The sequence below is a fragment of the Cebidichthys violaceus genome, unplaced genomic scaffold, assembly GCF_023349555.1.
Source record: "Cebidichthys violaceus isolate CVI_PGR_0920_01 unplaced genomic scaffold, fCebVio1.0.p SCAF_2, whole genome shotgun sequence".
Lineage (NCBI taxonomy): Eukaryota > Metazoa > Chordata > Actinopteri > Perciformes > Stichaeidae > Cebidichthys > Cebidichthys violaceus.
Window position 1 is genome coordinate 23518647 of NW_027176372.1, and position 16288 is coordinate 23534934.

General features: G+C 43.2%; 1 protein-coding gene across 1 annotated transcript in view; it reads right to left on the reverse strand.

Moving 5' to 3' along the window:
• Window positions 1–16288, reverse strand: part of fstl5 (follistatin-like 5) — a 129309-nt gene that overhangs the window by 92861 nt on the left and 20160 nt on the right. The window contains exon 3 of the mRNA XM_068715220.1: window positions 11148–11178. Within this exon, the coding sequence (XP_068571321.1) occupies window positions 11148–11178 (31 nt within the window). The remainder of the gene's footprint in view (window positions 1–11147; window positions 11179–16288) is intronic.

The window sequence follows — 16288 nt, forward strand, 5'->3', positions numbered from 1 at the left end:
CGCTGAATGGAGGTGATGTGCGGTGGTGGTGGCAGACTGGCAAGTGAATAAAATACATATATACCTCTTTTATTTCTTCTAGTCGGAAGAATGGTAAACCCAAAAGAACCCCAAACTGTGCACTGCAACACGTCCCATCAGTACAGCATCAGAGAGAGCAGATGGTGCGTATTTAGGACAATATTGAATAATAATCCTAAAGAATCTGGTGAAGAGGCTGCAGCTATTGATTCCTTTTTTAGAAATATCAACATTTGTATTGCTTTAATTTCATTCAATAATATCTGTCAAAACGTTTTGTGCTTAAGTGCATTCTGGGTTTAAAAGAAAACCTTTTTCTGAAATCCAAAAACCATTATATGAAGGCCTTATGGTTTACTAGGCTGTTATAATGTGTTCAAAATGAAAATTGATATCGATGAATTCATATTCAGGCATCTTGCTCGCTGCACGTCTGTATCCGTCTCTCCTCCAGAAGCAACAATACCGATCCGAACCAAAACCAACGAGCCAATACGTGTTTTTGGGGTTGCTTGCGACGGCCCTCGTGTTCACCTTCAGTTATGCTTTCAAAGCCAATCGGCCTGTCGTTGATTAGCAGCAACACAAACCCGGTGTGGACGGGTAGACGGGGGATTAAAGAATTTGCATCGATGATTTGTTGATCGAGTTACTTGAGGAATTGTTTCAGTCTTACCCTCGTATTCGGTAATACTGCCAAAGCCCAGCAGCCGTGCAGCTCAGTCTCCTGAGGTTAACGTGGGCTGGAACTCTAACGACATTCTACAATATCAAGACACAAGTTAACTGTAGAGGCGGCACTCCTCTGCTCTGAGTATAAATGCATTTTAGTAGAGGCAGTAAATAGACAGATAAAGTAGGAGCAACAGTTCTGTTTGTCCCCGGGACATCCGTCCAGCTGAGCATCTGTTTCCAGCAGCTGGGCTAACGTTAGCTACAGTCACCAGCACATCGCTCCATCATGTAGATCAGGTCTGCAGACTGTAGACTATGCAGACTGTATACTGTAGACTATGCAGACTGTATACTGTATACTATGCAGACTGTATACTGTAGACTATGCAGACTGTAGACTATGCAGACTGTATACTGTAGACTATGCAGACTGTAAACTGTAGACTATGCAGACTGTATACTGTAGACTATGCAGACTGTATACTATGCAGACTGTATACTGTAGACTATGCAGACTGTAAACTGTAGACTATGCAGACTGTATACTATGCAGACTGTATACTATGCAGACTGTATACTGTAGACTATGCAGACTGTATACTATGCAGACTGTATACTGTAGACTATGCAGACTGTAAACTGTAGACTATGCAGACTGTATACTATAGACTATGCAGACTGTATACTATGCAGACTGTATACTGTAGACTATGCAAACTGTATACTGTAGACTATGCAGACTGTAAACTGTATACTATGCAGGCTGTATACTGTATACTATGCAGACTGTATACTGTAGACTATGCAGACTGTATGCTATAGACTATGCAGACTGTATGCTATAGACTATGCAGACTGTATACTGTATACTATGCAGACTGTATACTGTAGACTATGCAGACTGTATGCTATAGACTATGCAGACTGTATACTGTAGACTATGCAGACTGTATACTGTATACTATGCAGACTGTATACTGTAGACTATGCAGACTGTATACTGTAGACTATGCAGACTGTATGCTATAGACTATGCAGAGTGTATACTATGCAGACTGTATACTGTAGACTATGCAGACTGTATACTGTAGACTATGCAGACTGTATGCTATAGACTATGCAGACTGTAGACTATGCAGACTGTATACTGTAGACTATGCAGACTGTATACTGTAGACTATGCAGACTGTATGCTATAGACTATGCAGACTGTATACTATGCAGACTGTATACTATAGACTATGCAGACTGTATACTATAGACTATGCAGACTGTATACTATGCAGACTGTATACTATAGACTATGCAGACTGTATACTGTAGACTATGCCGACTGTATGCTATAGACTATGCAGACTGAAGTCTGTTGTTGGGAGACTGGGGTAACCTATTTCACATTTGTTCATTACAGGTTATTTACTGTTGAAGGCTACAGAAATCGTGATATTAATCGATACCCTATCCCATTGATAGCGTGTAAAATACAATTCCTATCTTCCATTCAATAATTCTGAACATCCACTGAGCCAGATGTTGTTTTGTTTTAGTTTTAATGTGGGGTATCAGCTAATGGAAACAAATAAATCTACACCGCATATCAATCTCGCTAATGTGCACCTGCTTTTATTGGGTTGCTTGTTACTTTCTCTTTTCAGTTTTTACAATACACTGTTAAAAAGAGAGTAAATTCGGCACATAAATGTGCCTCAGCAGATGAATATTTACATGCATCCAGTTGTTTAGTGAAGAAGACCTGCTGTAGAGGTTATAGATATGATTCAATGCAGCCATGTCAAATACTTCAGTCATGATAAGATAAAAAAAAAGGAAACAAAACATATTCAATTTGCAGTAACGAGACAAAAAGAAATGTGTTACTTCCACCCTCTCACAGTGTGTGTGTGTGTGTGTGTGTGTGTGTGTGTGTGTGTGTGTGTGTGTGTGTGTGTGCGCTGGTCTCTGGCTGAGTGGATGTGAGAGCACCTGGCAGCCACTTGGCAACTTTCCGTCCCATTTCATCCCCTCGCCTAATGACTGAACGTGGGCCCGGCTCCTCTCATTCTGTCCGCATTGAGATGAAGCGTTTCCACCAACAAGCCCATGTTTCAGAGATCGACGCCTAACTGTAAGCTCCCCACGCTTCTCTTCTCTTGACTTATCTGGTTAACTAAAAAGGTACAAAAATGAATAAATGAGTAAGGAGATTTGAAAGAATAATTAGATTTAAGGATGTAGGTTAGCGTGGAGGATTGATACTGAATGTAGCTCTTTGGTTTTCCTCTCAAATCACAACTATGACACAACATAATGTTGCAACAACGTGTCTTTTTCCACAGATTAATTTAGGTTAAGTGTCAGTTTCATGTAAAGTAGATGTACAGCAATGATGTAGACGAAGTTAAGACGAGCTTTAGGGTGACATTTACTGAGGGAGGAAACAGACATGTGTGTGTGTGTGTGTGTGTGCCAGCGGCGGAATGTTAATGAAACACACAAAGGAAACGAAAAGGAATTTACACAAAAGTTTGAAATGTGATCTCTCCCTCGTCGAAAGCATTAAGAGTTTGCTCCAGGTTCACAGATTACCTATGAATAATTTCCATAGTCGAAAGAACTCTTAAAAATCAAGGACTTGTGTTGTGCTTTTGTTTTTGAGAGGTGGTCCTGAACAACTAATAATACAGAACATAAGATCAGGACGTATTAATAATGGTACATGGACTGTACTTGTATAGCCACAGTCGCCCCACATCAATTAGGAGGGATTATTTTTGGGAACACTTCCTTCATCTGGTTCTTCATCTCTGCTCTCGGTTAAACAGCTACAGAGAGACATCAGGGCCTGTGTGATGTGGCCTCAGAGGGTTCTGCCGTTTAGACTCAATAGGGGACAATAGAGAAGAAACTCCACAGTCCCCCAAAAAACCAGGACATGAACTGAATAGTAAAAAGATTAAAGTGCACAACGCTCCTATATCTGACAGAAACACAACAGGAAAATAGATTTCTTTTTTTTTCTCCATTTTCCACGATGCAACACATAAAAGACCAGCTATGATTCCAGCTCAAGAAAGAACATGAAGAAAAATAAAATTGCAGTTTTGTTTAGTTTTTTTTTTTTTTCCCCACACAACTGAAGCGATGAGCTCAACCCCCCGCTGAGAACAAACCCAAACAAGACCAGAGCCTACCGTCAGTCAAATCCACTTTTCACATCGCTCTACATGCAAACGGTGCAACAGAAAAGCAGCTTCGTGTTCGAGACACTAAGGGCCTCAGCTGTTCTAACCCGTACGGTACGTTCACGTGTCCTAAATGTTCCACAAAAAGACGTTTTTGATAATAAAGCCTTCGTCACCGTCACACATCATAATACATCTCTATGTGAATACTCTGAGTGTCTCTCACTGAGGTGTTTCGTGTTTGGACACTGATGCTGTCCTGCAAAAATACATTGACGTCAATCTTCAACATGCTGTTCCTTCCTACGATTACCGTGTTGCACCGCCATTGCCAAGCCTTCATCATTATCCACCCGTAAGCACCGCGGGTTCATGCAGATCACTAAGAAGTATTGATGAATCTCAATTACATTTGTCTCACTCCATTTAATTCGGAATATTCGGAATATGCTTTGACCAAAAAGATATCTGGGCATCAACATCCTGGGAGTCCTTTCTGCGCTGAGGAGGCCCGTTGGTGGTCCTCTTGTTGATCTCGTTAAGTCTGCAGCACGTTCTGCTTCCTCTGGCGTCACTGATGATCGTCACGACGCCCATCGCTCTCTGTTTTTTTAAATCCGTGTGCGTGTTATTATTTTCGAATAAGCATTTTTTTTTTGCGAGTTCGTTAAGCGTTCAAAGAGCTGGAAATAAATTGCGTGTCATAACGGTTATATTACGTTGAGGCTCATGAAAGGCCGAGGACGGTCCGTCGGTCAACGTGTGTTAGCGTGAAGAACCCTCTACAGGAGACACACACGTGGGAATTTAAACTTTCTGTGTGATCAGGATTCAAAATCTGTGGAATGAAAATCAGTTGACTAAAGAGAAATCATGTAGCTCAGGAGGTTTTTGGTTTCCTGGAGAAAACAGTGAATTTCCTTCATCAGAACTGAAGTCTGAAGCTCTTTTCGGTTTTCAAAGACATCAAATATCACACGGGTCCAGGAAATCGCTCTTCCGTTCATTTTCAGCACAGCAGTTCCAAACCACTCGAGTGGATGCGGATCCTCCGACGCTGAAAAGGATTTTTGACTTTAAACTAGAGAGCGGAGGCAGTCAAACGGCTAACTTACCGTTGAAAATGTGCATCCAGGGACGAGCGCGGCACAGCTATCCAATTTAATTGGCATTTAAAGAAACACCATTTGAACGATTAGTTCATTAAAGTCTGTGCCCGGGCAGGAAACATTTGATAGAGTACTAAACCGTGGTTCAGAGGATGTAGATTCCTGCTGGTTTACGTTTAATTAGGAACCGACTTCCACCTGGGACACCGGGGAAGTGCAGTTAACGAGCAGCTAGCTGAGCTTCAGGTGAACCAGTGAAACCCGGAGAAGATCGGGATAGTTCATTCACATGACGGGGGGGTGTTTTCACTTGTGTCACATTATTAATGATTGTAGCCTCTTCGCACCTTTCCTCAGAGACTATGAAGCTTTGGAGGAAACCATTGTGTTGCAGGGACACAAGGTCTAAATGAGGTCTCGGGGACATTTTATCCCCATGAAAAGGCATCGGTTGTATTTTCTGAAAGCACGGGAACTTTTCGGGTGGTGTTTGCAGGGACGACCATCGCTTATTAGTCAAAAACACACAAGCGCACGTATCGATTTAGAACCATTTCAGGACGAATGGGGAGCTTTTTTAAGTGTGTGATAACGTTAGAAGTGATCCAAAGCACTAACAAATAATTATCAGACGAATAACAGATGATTAACTGTGGAGACGGGCGCACTTAGTTTCATTTTCCTCCTCTGCATTTTAATAATTACATCCAGCGTGCATCAGTAAATACTACGCAGCAGGAGAATGCCGCCGCAGTGAGAACCAAAAAAAATTGGACGACCTCAGTGCATGCATCAGCTTCCAACACCAGGAACCGAACTGTCCGTGAAAGTTGGCCGGATCCCAGAACACCGAACAACGCCGTTCGACCACGACTCTCTTTCTATACATCGATGTGACAGAGCAGAGGACTCCAGGAGAGACAGAGGACTCCAGGAGAGACGGGAGGAGGCGTGTGCTTCATGGTGAATAACGTTAACGTTACTTTACTAATCGAAGCAGCTGACAGGATTGCATTTCACTGCGGTCGTAACGTCACCTTGTACAGTGTCATGTGACAAATACATCGATTGACAGAAGTCTCCATTTTAAAGTTTAATTACAGTAAATGTCCTTGTCCCGTGTCACGTTGACATGGGACAAAGGGACCACGTCAACGTGGACGACAGAGGACTGAAGGAACCTGTTGTAGTTCCTTCACTAAAATGACCAAGAAATCCTTGATGGAAACTTTTGTTCAAGATGTGCCAAACCGTTAAAAACCAGCATGCACAACACCGGCGAAAATACATTGAATGGAGACATTATCAGTGTTAGTGGTGACAGCTGCGTCAGTCAAAGCATCCACAGGATAGAAGGAACACAGCTCCTGGTTGTGTCCGGTGCATCAAAGGGTCGGTTCATCCGGATGCACACTTGGAATGGAAACCGTTCTCGTCTTGGAGGACTGGATGGAGGCATTTGAGTACATTTTGCAGACTTGCTTCATTGCTTACCTCACAGGACGGCTGATGCCATTAAACATGTAGGACCGTGTGGGCTGTTGAGTTGGAGGTGTGTTGCTGTTAAAAATGTGAAACGCTGCATTGTGAACACTTCAGCTACTAAGGTGCGTTCAGGGACGGTGGGCGAGGGCAGTCTTTTTTTTTGGGTAATGTAATGCATTATGTAACCGGTATTGTATCATTCCTTCAATAAGAATATGTATCCCAAAAAGAGAGAATTGGAGAAAGTTCTATCGTGTTAATCTTTTCTGTCGATCAGATCATTTGAGAGCCACAGCCGAGGGTTTGAACCGTCATCTACAGAAAAAATGCGAGCGATGATTTAAAGCGTGAAGACCTGCAGTGAAAGCGCCGCCTAACGCCTCCTCTGAAGTGCAGCGTGACCATGAAAGGTGTCGCCGGCTCTCTGCCCCGCAGGAGGTCACGGAGCGCTACTGTACAGTATTTAGGGCAGACACAGGCGTCCTCTTAAGGCTTAGTGGGTCAAGGAGCATAAGTGGCCTGTAAATTTAGCCGGAGAACTCCTGCGGGAGCTCAAAAGGAAAAAATCCTACATTTTTTATTTATTTTATTTTTTCTACTCGGCGACTCATCTAAGTCTGTCGACGGTGCTCACAGATGGTGCAGTGCGGTCCCACAGCCTCTCTTTAAGAAGACGACTGCTCGCTCCGTGAAGCCACAGCGACTCGATCGAGACTTACCGTACGAAAAGCCGTCGCAAATTAAATTGTAGCAAAAAAAAAACAAAAAAAAACACAGAGGAAAGGCTAGATGCAACAACGGGGAGTCTTCCAATAATTCTGTGTGAGTAGAAAGTGCAGTGCAACGCAGCATTCAGCGCTCTGTGATGAGTTATTAAAAGTGTAACCCGGGGCCCAAGGGGGGGTGGTGTGTAATTTTAGAATTAATATACAATTTAGAGCTTGGTGTTTGCTGCCTCTGAATTATTCAAATGTGGCTCGGCTACGGGCTCGGGTCTGGTGGGGGCGAGGCAGCTGTTATGCATACAAATTGATATATTATGTCAGTAAATGAAAGAATGGAAGACGGCATAGATTGCAGAAACATAAACATTGGTGCTAGGCAACAAAACAAGACGTTTGCTCGTGTGCAGGGTTGAAACCTGAAAGGCTGAACCGTATTATTGTTATTATTATTATCGGGGAAAGTCGAGGGAGTTTGCCTGTTATTTCAGACCGATATATCGCAGTCTGTCCGCGGGGGAAATCTTTCTTTTTCGGTGGCCTTATTTACATACATGAAGAATTCTGCACCGGTTACCCCAATGGACCTCTGTTTACGCATGTCCTCCAGTTGTGGGAATTTTGATTAAAATGCCAGATTCTTCCAGTATTAAAATAAACTTCTGGCTCACCGAGAATTACAGGTGCATTCAAAATACCAACAAAGTCACACAGGGAGGCACCAGAACCAGGGTCTGGAATCGGGTCCAATGCTGTGCTCATGTACTCGTACTCGTAACGTTAGCGAGTGTCTGCTAGAGAGAGACAGAGTGTGTGTGTGTGTGTGTGTGTGTGTGTGTGTGTGTGTGTGTGTGTGTGTGTGTGTGTGTGAGTGTGAGAGGAGGAGTATGACATGAACAGTTCATTTATCGGTGAATAAATGCTACGTTCCCAAAGTCAAACAACAAAATAAAAACCTGTGACAAAAGTCAAGTTTATGTAAATGATGGCAGCAAAGCATTTGAGTGATATTCATGAAACATAACTGTAGTTTTTATATTTATTATATTTATAAATGGTAATTTAGTTTTTCTGATCATGTCGCCTAATCGCTGCCGCCCCGTTATTCAGAATATTCAGGAAAAGTAACGACCCGATATTACACGGAACCCAGAGATTGAAACAATGTTTTCTAGATACAGGCAGAACACAAACAAATGTGTCATTTGTGGAAATAACAGCGGTTTGCTGTAAACACCAGCAATAACGGCAGAGTCTCTTGTTTGCACACCACGCCGGCACCAAGTCATCTTTCACAGCGGTGTTGCCACCGCCGACATTATTTACGTGTAATGAGGAAGGCAAGATTATCTCCATCAGATATTTATGGCGAAATCAGTCTATTTATTCCGTAAAATTGCATTTCACCGGCGGCCCGAGGTCTTCTGCCGCAGCCTGCATAACAAGCCCGGTTCGTGTGGCACACGCTCGTTCTGGGAGTCCAATTACAGGAGCATCCTGGAGAACGGCCGGCGTCCGTCCGTCTTTGTCTCCTCCGCGCTGACATTCGGTTAAGAGTTTATAGGCCGCCGCATTCCTCCGATCTGTAATTGTTTTCTTGGTTGTTTTCTCATCCACATTAAATGTGAGGATATAATATCCATCCATCCGGTTTCTGAAGTGCTCATCCTCTTCAGGGTCGCGGCTCACATTAGGTGAAATACTGGGGCAGGGGTAGTCGTCCCTGGCCGGGTTGACCGGTCCATCACAGGCCAAGAGGAACATTACAGTCTCAGACAACTGAACACATTCCATCATGTGTGTTCGAGTGCAGAACAGGACGGAGAGGAAATACACCACCAAAATAAAACTGGTTTTGATTTTAAGGGATGTTAAAAATCTTCTTAAATAGCTTCTTAGAGAAGTGTGGTGTTGCTTCTGGTTTCAGACAGAACCTTAACGAATGTACGCGGCTTAAACCTCTTCCTTTTCTCCACCACGAATTCTTTTGCAACTTTTCTCTCCCCTCATCATTTTGAGACACAGCTTGTAAAATCCTCGTTTTAACGCTAAATTGACCTCGGTTGCGTAATAATGAGAAGCCTCCGATGTACGGGGTGACGCTTGAATTATTTATGGTTTTCTCTGCAGTTCGCTTGCCTTCTCGTTATCGGTGGCTGGAAATGAGTTTGCTGAAATCCGGCCAAAGTGAGATCTCCCCTCTCGGCTTACGTTGCGCATTAAAGTGAATCACAGCAGACAGCTGGGGCCGCCCTTTATGGTAATGCACCCTCTACAATTACTGCTTCGACCTTCCCCGGCGAAGAAAAATGGGGAGACGTCCGTTTAGCGGCCCTTTCAAACACTTAGTGGCAGACGAGCTGGGCAGCCACATCACCTTTTGCCTGACATTGACTCTTGTTTAGAGGAGACGGCGAAGACGCCGGAAAGGTGACAGGTTGACGGATGAGATGCATCTGTCAACCGGCAGGAGGACCGCGGCGCATTATTAACGCGTCCACACCTGTCCTGTAGCACGCCGGCAGAGGAAGCTGGTCGGGGACGATGGCGCCAGCTCCAGCTGCAGCTAATGAGTCCGTCCACCAATGATGAATCTATCTATTGATTATGGTTTTAAAGTGATACCTTGTTTAGAATAATAACAACATCACAGATCAAAACTCAAAGATATTCAACTTTACCAGGACTTCAAGTCAAACTCTCCACATATCTGGGAGCTTGGAATACTTGGAATAAATTAGAGCTAAAACAATAATATATTCAGGGTTTCCGTCAGCGTATTGAGAGCCCTTGAGGAATTATGTTGAAGATGTTGTAACTAGAACGTGTTCTACTCCTTTAAGGAATAACTGTGCTTAACTTTAGGGAGTGTCAAAAGGGAGAGAGAGACAGAGTGTGTGTGTGTGTGTGTGTGTGTGTGTGTGTGTGTGTGTGTGTGTGTGTGTGTGTGTGACTGACGGTAAACATGAAGTTAACAGTAACGTTATATTTGTGTGAGTTTAGACTGTGCTGAATAAATTTAAGTCAAGCAATCGTTCTGATTCATTTTTATCCGTTAAAAGATTAATGCATCAAAACTCTGAACTCTTAGCTTGTACTGAGGAGAATATTAGTGTACACACAGTATAACACAAACTACCTACTACTACTACTACTGCTATACAGTTACTGAGATACTAATATACATTTACAAAGATCCAAACCTTCAAATCTATATTTTAGACTACACACAGAAGCATATTCGCACAAAACCAACTGACTTTCATGTGATGTCGTCTTTTTACTGCATTTATTTGCTTTTTCTCTCTTTATTCTTTTATCTGTATTAGTAGCATCGATTTGTTTTGTTTGACTGTTTAAATTGTACATTTTATAATTTGTTCGTTCCACTGGTTGTCTCTCTGTCGTCATAGAGTGTTGTATCTTGCTTTAGCTTCGTCTGTCTTAAAGGTGCCATATAAATAAAATCATTATTATTAACTGGAACATATATCTGACTCCAGCGTGTTACAGCACAACGTGTGTCTCTGGCGTTAAACAACGTCTTCTGTCGTCACGCGTTTCAAAGTAAAGTGAAAACCAGTAGAGACCACCGTGGTGTTACAGCTCAGTGTGGGTGGTTGACTGTGGTTACAATCATGATTATCTGCTGAGATCTTCGCATTTAGCAGAAAAAGAAAAAGAAAATGATGGAGAGTTGTGTTCTCTAATGTGTTTCCTAAAGTGTGTATTTTTTGGTAAAGGTGTTCTCTGTAACCGCTGGTTTCTGGTGCTTCCTATTTAAAAAGAAAAACCTGCATGAATCCTTTAAAACATGCGTAGTCCAACGGGTACTAGAGCAGACGAGGCCTCCATCACCCAGCAACCGTGCACAGCGAACGTTCATGATGTACAACGTTGGTTATTGCATTAGGAGAGTTAGGAAGAGGAGGAAATGAGAGACGGAAACTCACCCTTTATCCTCAAGCTATCAGGGATCCCATCCTGCAGGAACGAGAGCAGAGAGAAGAGAGGAGATCAGTGTGGAGATAAAACACGAGATCACCGCATCAACAACATGCTTCCATTCGGCCGAGGAAGTGAAATCGCTGATTGTTCCGCAGAAACTGTATTTTATTAGACGACTTAGAAGAGCCAGCGTTCAGTGCTGACGTGAGAGTCAAAGGGTTTCACTCTGAGAGCAACAAGTGACTCGATGTAGCTCCGTCTGTTTGAATGGAGACTAATGATGCACTCATAAGTCAGATATTAACATGCCATTACCGTAAGTGGTAATTTGCCTCATTTGCATGCAGGATGATGATCCTTCCGACTGGTTTCCCAGTCTTCTGTCTCTCTTTAACGTAACATTGTGTGCATTAACACATGTATTTGAGTTAATGCACTAAAAAAAGCAAGCAATATTCGAGGACATTTTCAACTTATTTCATTGTTTTGTTTGCAACCTTTTCTATTTTATTCTTTCACATTATCCCACTCGTATCTTATCATCTCACTGCTTTCAGACATGATACTTTCCTTTAGGTTTTGTTATCTAAACTCATCCTTTTCACTTCTTGCACCACTTGAACACATTTGCAGTTTAATTTATTTTCTCTCACCCACAGCTAACCGAAACTAAACCGCGTCTGACCAAGAAAGAGGAATAATGTGAATCACAGTGTAGGAGCGCATAAAGAAGAGCAAATAACCAGGACCACTTGAGTAGGTGCACTATAAAATCAGCTGCATTTGGAGCATGCATATTGATGGGCGGTTGTAGAAACCGCCGTTATCTGGACTATTATTCTGAGTAGCTGCTCTCCACAAAACCATGAATACTAAAGAAAGAAAGAGGCATTAATATTTGATTTCTCTACTGTGGAATCTGCATAGCTCATCGCTCTTGTTCTGGTACAGAACATTGAAACTCGAGCACGGCGGCGCTGTAGAGAAGATGCATTATGCAACAGGTCCACGGTCCAGTAATGAACAGCCGCCCGTGACAAACCCTGGGTTTGCAAGGAACATGTGTATTTCCTTATTTAAACATGCTTGATTTGAGTCAAAGTCAATGACTTTAGTATGCAATGAATTCAAAGTATTTAAGACGTGTATGGATAATAATAATAATAATATATTATTATTACATATAAGTATCCAAGAGATCTGACTCTCTTGGCCGAGCGATTCATCGCTTTCAAACAGACATCGTGACGAACCGAGCGTCAACATCCGGCGCTGAGAAAACAAAAACTGCAGATTATCAAACGGCCGCTTGAGATGCAAAAGCTAGATACATATTCTAGTTATTCTAGTCCATTAATGAGTCACTTCATCTCATTTCATCACGTAGACAAAGCTTATATGACAGCAGTTTATATGTTGACTGTAACCAATGATGTGTTGGTCAGAGTATAGAATGATTTATTACTTATATTGAATGATGCAGAAGATAAAGAACGTTTCTGTTTAATCATATACTGAATTACAATCGCAATATTGGTCTAAAAACACAATTTCATTAACGTCCGATATCGTTCAGCTCTAGTTGAGACAATTCTCTAACTGATTTCTCTCTTAATTAGATAATCAATAGATTGATTGATTGATTGCTTGACTTCACTACTTCCCCATCTTTACCACGAGCTTACTTATACAATAAGTTGAAATGACATTTTGAAACTACAAAGACAACCGAGTTAAACATCATGACCAGACGATGATCAGATTTTTTTACAACGTATTGTTTACTAGAAATCCCAAAAAGCACCTGTGGCTCGCTGACATTCTTCGTCTCCCTCTTCCCTCTGGAGCAGCTGACATTCAGAACTGCACTACAGGTAGGGAAGATGTCAAATGGGCCTATTTGCATACGGCAGACGGCGTTCACACTTCATTTGTTTGAAGAGAGTGATTTCCCCCCGGGCCACCGGCGGGCCCGTCTCTGCTGCCCCGAGACTCTGGGGACGATGAAGCACCCAGCTGAACAACCCGAGGTTCATCTGCCCCCGTCACAGCTCGCTGGCTGACCGCCCACATCTCTCTCCGGCTTTATCTCTCAACCCGCCCTCCCTCCTTCTCCTTCTCCTGCTTCAGATCCCACATCCCTCACTCCTCCACACCTTCCACGTCCAAGTACATTTCAACTTGAAACACATAACTGCAAATTGCAACATTCCCCGTACGACAAGAGAGCAGAATTTACAGTAAGACGGCCGATCGGCAAGGCTGAATCTATCTGTAGGTTCACACCGATAGAAGGAGAAACGACACGGCTCCCTCGTTCATTTCAATGTGAGGTAGAGGTGCTGATGCTCTGGACAACAACACAACACACAGGGGACCCGGCAAGAACCTGCGCTTCGGGCGATGCTCTCATGTGAATATACAGTTATGCCGTTAACTTCACAATCATTAAAAAGAGAATACATTCGTTTTCATAGAAATACACAAACACATCTTGGGAGTTTGTAAATATCTCGGCCTGTGAAACGAGCTACTCGTCATGTAACTCGCGTGACGTAGTTACGACACTTCCGTGGATTTTGTTGCTGAAACCTAACTAAGCAGTTTCCTGTGAAGACAGAAGTTTATTTTTGAAAAGACTGACTGTAACGAGGGGAAACTGACACTGTGTTGCTGGAGTTACTTTTTACAAGATATCATTAGAACCGTTGTATGAGGATACGTTGAAAAGTCATCGTATCAATAAGAAGAATCTAATGGTGAGAGCATAAGATAAGCGGCAGAAGAAGAGGACTCCAGCGTGGACATCTTGTTATCGCTGCAGCAGATCGGCTCCGTTCAGCGGCTGCTTCATCGGCCCCTGTGGAGACTTTACGGAAGCTGGTTACCTCAGCCTCCGGCCGGCTGCCATTTGAAAGTAGACAGCTCATCAAGATGACTGACAAGGTTTGGGGCTAAGACTGACCAGCTGAGGAGGAGGAGGAGGAGGAGGAGGAGGAGGAGGAGGAGGAGGAGGGTGGATGTAATGCTGACAGTCACATTTGAGACAAACATTGTCTATTGCAGCTTTAACTGGAGCTACTGTACATTAAGCTCTTGTGAATTCTACGATTTATTCTTGTTATTTCTCTCTCTCTCTCTCTCTCTCTCTCTCTCTCTCTCTCTCTCTCTCTCTCTCTCTCTGTCTGTCTCTGTCTGTCTCTCTCTGTCTCTCTCTGTCTCTCTCTCTCATCCCCCTGTTAATCTAGATTTGCCATGTGGCCAAGCCGGTGCTGCTGCTGCTGGATGGATGGATGGATGGATGGATGGATGGATGGGGCTTTTCACACAGTTGCCCTTGCCTCCATTTTGTTTGTCCTGACATAACAGCTTGATGTCAGAGCGACAAACTCACAGAAATTGCTTCTGTCCCTCGTGCCGAGCAAGTCTAGCCGCTGCCATTACACAGCCGGTCTCTGCATCGCTCTTAACGGTGAAGGACCTCGACTGTATGAAGTCAAATCTCAATGTTACCGAAAGCCACAGAGCGGGAACTTAGGACGGGGTTCTGGTGGATCCGTGTCCTTTCCCCGACCCCGTGCGGAGGATTTCACAGTGAGTTTCTGAAACAATACCGAGGGAATTACGGGCAGAGCACGTGACCGGCCGTTTATGGCCGAGCGCCTCCTGGTGATTGAAGTCTTTGTGAGGAAAGCTTATAAAAGGTCGTGTCCGATGCCGTCGCCCTTGTCAAGCGCTGTCCTTCACAGAGAAGGAGACGGCAGAGCAGTAACGATCGGCACATTGTGTGCAGATGTGGAAAATGCACTCCAAAAGAATCTGTTTTGTTTGTAATATCACTTTCCATTACTGGTGAAAATGAGAGGAATTTAATAAAAGAAATGTGATGCAAACTACATTTTGAAGACATTCAGAACTCCTGTAATTTTGTAACAAGATATGTTGAGTACAAATTTTAAATCTGAGCTGCAAGCCATGTTGTGAAAGTTGGCGTTGTGGATATCTAATTTTAAAAACGACGGTTATCTGACGTTGCTGAAAGAGAAGATTCTCTTAAGCGACACAAAAAGGCTGATGACATATTTTGGGCAACGTGGCCATTGTTCACCAGGCGGATGGATGAGCGGAGTTTACCTCTGTCCTCTCACGGGATGGACTGTAACGGTACGCAGATGCTGTGATGACGTTCCTCTAATCACAGCGGTGGGAACGTTCATTCGTCATCTTTTGTCCCGCTACATGTGGACGTACGTTATGTTAATTATTAACGTCACTCTGGTTCCAAACCAGGCTAATGAAATGAACTGTTTGATACAAAAGACGGGATTTATTTATTATTTACACAACCTTCAAAATCAAAGGATTTATTTCCGCCATAGTTTTAACTTTACTTCAAATCAGTTACACTTCATGGTATCAAAGGACTCAATCTGCAGCTAAAGGTGTGAACACTAGCTAGAGACAGAAACATGTTATCCACCAGACTCCAAAGCATTGAATTCACAGGATATTCCAGATCTGCAGCTGTGATGAAAAGTATTAACACAGATCTGGTGAAGTGCCACAGTGCACACAGAGATGAGGAAGAACAAACAGTGATCCGGCCCTTTAAGAGCGTCCGGGCAGCTCGCCTCTCTCTCTCTTGCCTTCAGTATAAAGCATCCCAGTCTAGCAGAAGTGCTATCTCTGCAGTTTACCGAGATCATATTACAGGATTTCTTTTTTTTGGGGGGGTATTGAAGTTTAAATCTCTTCACTCTCTTTACTCTATTTCCAGAGTAGGAATGGAGAGAAGCGGATCTCTGCGGTCTGCGTGTTTTGAAAGCGTCTCTCTAAATAAATCTTGTTCTAAAGGTCAAAATGTGTTTGACCACCGTGTCGATTCGACAGCTTTTGCATCGCTGCCGGCTCCTCCGCTGGACTCTGATACAGTCCAGCGACGCTCTTACACCATCTGTTTTCCTCCGTATCCCTCTCCATCTCGCTCTCCACCTCTCAACCCACTCACCCTTCACCACCACCACCGTCTTCGCTTTTCACTCCCAAGCAGACGTGACTAAAGCTGGCTGGAGCACGTTCCACATGCAATATTTAGTCTGAAGATGACAGATTGCTTTAAAGTAAAAGCACTTATTGTCACGGCTAA